Genomic DNA, 5076 nt, shown 5'->3' on the forward strand with positions numbered 1-5076 from the left:
CTTATTTGTGGAAGGGCGAAATGGGCGGTGACTATTAGACGCCTTCATTATAGCCATATTTCTCTATCGCACGGATTTCTATGACTTACTTTATCGCTCTCAAGTAACGGCCGACGAACCATGGGGATTTTCCGATCCTGTATACTACATGGCGGAAGCACGCTCATGGCGACAGTGTAGACGAGTGACAGTGAGGGAAAGAGATAATTTGGGTACTATCTTTCTCTCTCGCGCAGGCACGTGATTGGCTAACGCAACTCCCTCTAATCTCTGGTAGAGTCGCTAACATCATGTCAATGCTTTGGACAAAAAAGTCGGAATTCAATAATAATAATTTTGTAACAATCATCATTAAAAAAAATCTACCTAAAAGTAAGAAAATTATATTTGTAAATATACAGTGGGCAGGTAAATTATGGAACAAATTCATTTAAGTTGTATTCTGTAGCATATTTTAGCATATTTTAGCCCGTAAAGTTTATTACATTTCTTTGATACTGAATATTCCAAACAAAATCTAAAGGCGATAACGCCATTTACATCACCGAAGTAACTGATATAAAAGGAACATCATGTATATGTGAAAAATCTTTTAGGACAACCGGGATTTTAAAACATTAGACATTTCAGAGTGACAATGGAAAGGTACTATAAAAAGATAACAGAATTAAACAATATACTTACTGAAAAGCTGGATCTGAGCCAATGCTATTATAGGATTCTGAAAATAAATGAATATATAAATATCTTCTGAATCAGCAAATTTAATTAAGATAGGTATTGTTTTACTTATCCTAGATCGATTCATGGTTAAACTAAATTAGTTAATTAAGCCTATGTCAAATTTCATTCAATAAGTAAAATTTCCGATTTGAATTCAATGAGTTCTAATAGCGAAAATAAAATTTAAAATATTTAACGTTACGTTTAACGTACAGGGTCATCATGCAAAAATGTTACATTTGATGTACCTATCTTTTTCCAATATATCGGAAGATTGTAATATGATTTATTTCCTAATTTTTTATAAGGAATTTAATTCATAAAGACAATTTCTAAGATATAGATACTAACTTTCCCACTAAACACGAAACGTAAATGAAACGTTGCAAATGAGATGTTTTACTAAACATTTGAAACATTAACTAGAAACGTTTCTGTTTCATTACAGAAATGTAGCACTTGAAAACTTATTTAGTGAAACATAGCCGAAACGTTACAATTGAAGAGAGTTTGAAACATTACTCGAAACATTCCCTTTCGATCTCGGAAACATAACAGACGAACAACCCTTTGCTATTTTTGCTTATCTTATGGAACATTCGGCATTAGTTAAATTTTGCTCTCAATCCCCAATCCTTCTCAAGCGTTAGTTCATTTGCCTTTGTTATATAAAGACATAATTAGAAAAAAAAATGTGGTAGCATATTTATAACACAAGTCTAGAAAAAATGTATGTTCGTGACTTGCGTAGACTGCGCGTAACAGCCCGAGTTTATTTGTTTCCCGTGTGTCGTTTCAATTCGTATTATGTTAGGTTAGGTTTGCGGTTTGTCAGTTTGCTTGGTTTCGTTGTTATTCATCTTTACTTTGACGCTATTTTATGTGATAATTTGTAGTGTGTGCAGTTGTGGTTATTGTAAGGTGCATATAAAATAATGAATATTGATGCAAAATGTTTAAAACGATATGTGTAGAGATTTCCAATTTTGCGTCACATCTACCTAAATATAGTTATACCCACTACCTATTACAGACAAGAGGACAAGGGACAAGAACTAAGAAAATGGAACAACAACTATACGTTTCGATATAATTTGAAGAGCAACTACTTAGTCAGTGAGAACTATTTGAAATATGGATGAATCAAGTGAAATAGACGTCATTTATTTTATATTTTGTACAAATGTTTATATTTGTTTATGTGTATAGGCATGCTTAAATAAAAGAGTTTAGGTATACCTACAGATATTTACTTTGTCAAGATATCATTTTGTATCCTTATTTCTGCTGTATAATTTATTATTATTAAAAGGATATATGTAATATTGACCATGCGTAGAAGAAATTATAACTTTATATTATTTTTCAGTAATGTTATTTGTTTTTCATGTACCTACCATTTTAAGATTCATAATCATAACTAACTTTTTCTAATTATCAGTTCGTCATTGTTACCATATTCATGAAGGTCTCAACATTAGAAAATTTCCATTTCAGAAGCGTATTTGAACTATATAAAATGTGTAGCTTTTTTTTAATGCTTCTGATATTGTTTTGTGATATTTTTATTTGTACGATGAATGGCAAAATTCATAATCCATATTAGAAACTTTTTTCAGTGGCTTCTCAAAAAGAAAGAAATTCTTAGTAAAAGTTGCCGCATCCCCAAACTAGAAGAGCATATTTATTTTTTTTAATATACAATGTAACTTTTTTTAGTTCGAATTAAGTCATTCACAATACAAATAAAAATATCACAAAGGAGTATTAGAGATATTTAAAAAAATACTCACACTATTTATACTATTTCAAAAACGCTTTTGAAATGAAAATGATCTAAAGTTGAGAGCATTATGAGAACAATATGGTAATAAAATTATTATGTTACTCAAACATTTCTGAAAATATACTGAAACGTAAAACAAAAATATCGAGGGCATAAATGGAACATAAAAAGAATGTTACTGAAACCAATTTTTTGAAACGTTTCATTGGAAACGTATTTTGGGGAGGACATCTTGGGCTTCTAGAACGTTACCAGAACGTTGCATGGATTTTTTATGAAACGTTTCAAGAAAAATGGAAACGTTTCTGAAACATGTCAGAAACTGAAAAATGTTTAGTGGGTTGTTTTTTTTTTCTTAAGAGACATACTGTACATTTTTATAAAATCATTGGAACGTTTGTTCCCAATTACAGAGATATGAGTTTGATGTGTTTAAATCTAATATTAACTAAGAGAGATAGGTAGGGCCAAAATAGCGATGCTAAATCGCAATTTTTAAGATATGTACCTTGCTGTCATGATGCCACTATTAATAGACAATATGTATTATAAAGGATATAGTGTTATACAGATTATGTAAAGTAGAAGTAATTTGATTGTGTCGGGCCAAATAATGCGACCAAAAAAATTAAAGATATAAATTGAACCAAAGCTATCACATACATTTTTTTATTCATTTCTAACTTTTTCCTTATCGTCCAGTCAGTCACAAAAGCCGATACTTGAAGCAACATGCTCCATTAGTGTAATCTTCTGAGATATTAGTAATTAAGACTGAGCTATATTGTTGCTTTTATACACAGTGATGCACATAAGTTTGTACCTATCACACTACCTCACGTTTTACGTGATGTCAGCACGTAACATGAGAAAAGTGCGTTTCTACTTTAAATTTACAAACAATTAAGCCCAGCATGAATCTGCACGATTACAATTAGCACTTATCGAAAAAGAAGAACGTAGCGCATTGTTGTAATGTATAAAAAATTGTCTTTCATTTATTTCATTTATTTCAACAATAACAGGTTAATTTTGGTTTATTATCCCTAAGGAAAATATAGAGAAAGAAAGTTAATTTTGCGATCGGTGTCCATATAAATAAATCAATAAGGCAAAAGATCTTCAGAACTATCATGTTCATGTATTTGATCAAATTATAAAATAATATAAGTACCTACAAAAACCAATTAACTCTTTATAACAGTCAAACGAGCCAATTCTATTCGAATTTATCCCAGAAAATCAAATATTTTGAAATATTTTGAAATGTATCTCAAATATAGATGAATAATTTTGACAATTTTTACCAGTTATTTTAGAACTGGAACTAGGCATCATAATTTAAAAGAAAACATCCAAATACTCGCATTTAAATATTTGCATCATTAAATTTTCTGCAAAGGATGACTTTAAAGATGAAAGAACGTTCTTGTTTCAGATTCACAACCACAAAATTAAAATATTGAAATTTTATATTTCAGATATACAGGGTGTTTATTAAGTACTTGTACAAACTTTAAAGGATGAATCTTTGACTAATTTTACGATAAAAAGTTCACATGACTATGAGTCCACAACGGCTTAGTTCTTGAGATACAGAGCGTCCAAAAAAAATTTTTGGCATTACGATTATATTTTTGTTCAATAACATGGCAATTTGATGAAATACGGGAAATTGGGACTACTGATGATGAGAAACTCAAATGTTTACTTAGTTTTCTGTTTAATGTTAGAGGGCGCCACATACAGTGTTGTACCTGGATTTAAATAACTATAATTTTTTTGTCTCACACTGTGTTGTATCATAACTACTACTATTCAATTTTATGTACGAAATGTATTCCTAGTATTTGACGCTGAAAGCAGCCGTTTTGTAAAAAAATGGGTTTAAAGTTAAAATTAGAAAAAAATATAATCAAAATACCAAACAAACATTTTTTTTGAAGGCTGTATCTCAAGAACCAAGCCGTTGCGGACCCATGTTCATATGAATTTTTTATTTTAAAATTAGTCAAAGATTGATCTTTTAAAGTTTGTACAAGTACTTAATAAACACCCAGTAGATAACCAAAACTAAAACAATAATAATAATTAAAATAGGCATACCTAGATCAATATATTGGAAATAAAAAATTTCCCTTCTGAATAGGAAAAAATGATAATGACCAAAATTTTAGGAAATTTTCTTGCGGTTTGGAGGAAATATGTGAAAAAACATGGACTGTTGAATTTCGGTGATATAAACAAAATATATATTTTTTTAGGTGGAACCGTCTATGCGTCGTATTTTTGCAATTCTCTCTTTTTTTAATATTTTGTCTTATTTATTATATAACCTCATTGAGTTCTAAACAACGAACATTTTTTAAAATAAATTTTTTTAATGAAGGAATAATTTTGTGATCGGCAAGCGTGGCATGGGCGAAGTTAAGTCATCGGAACTGGGGGGGCTAAAGCCCTAATATGAAAAAATGTATATATTTTTTTCATTTTATTTTTGTGTATGTATCAAAGTAAGGTAAGCATATTTTTCTACCAATCCATAAATATTAAAAGTAAATGAAAAA

At 29.8% G+C, this 5076-nt stretch overlaps 1 protein-coding gene across 1 annotated transcript in view; it reads right to left on the reverse strand.

Annotated features, from left to right (window-relative positions):
- Window positions 1–684: 684 nt before the first annotated feature.
- The window catches only part of LOC111692683, a gene marked incomplete at its 3' end in the record, with an annotated part of 7995 nt that continues 3603 nt past the window's right edge, over window positions 685–5076 (reverse strand). Inside the window, exon 4 of the mRNA XM_023456775.1 lies at window positions 685–721. Coding sequence (XP_023312543.1) covers window positions 685–721 — 37 coding nt within the window. The remainder of the gene's footprint in view (window positions 722–5076) is intronic.

The sequence above is a fragment of the Anoplophora glabripennis genome, unplaced genomic scaffold, assembly GCF_000390285.2.
Source record: "Anoplophora glabripennis isolate ALB-LARVAE unplaced genomic scaffold, Agla_2.0 scaffold2632, whole genome shotgun sequence".
In the NCBI taxonomy this organism is placed as follows: Eukaryota; Metazoa; Arthropoda; class Insecta; order Coleoptera; family Cerambycidae; genus Anoplophora; species Anoplophora glabripennis.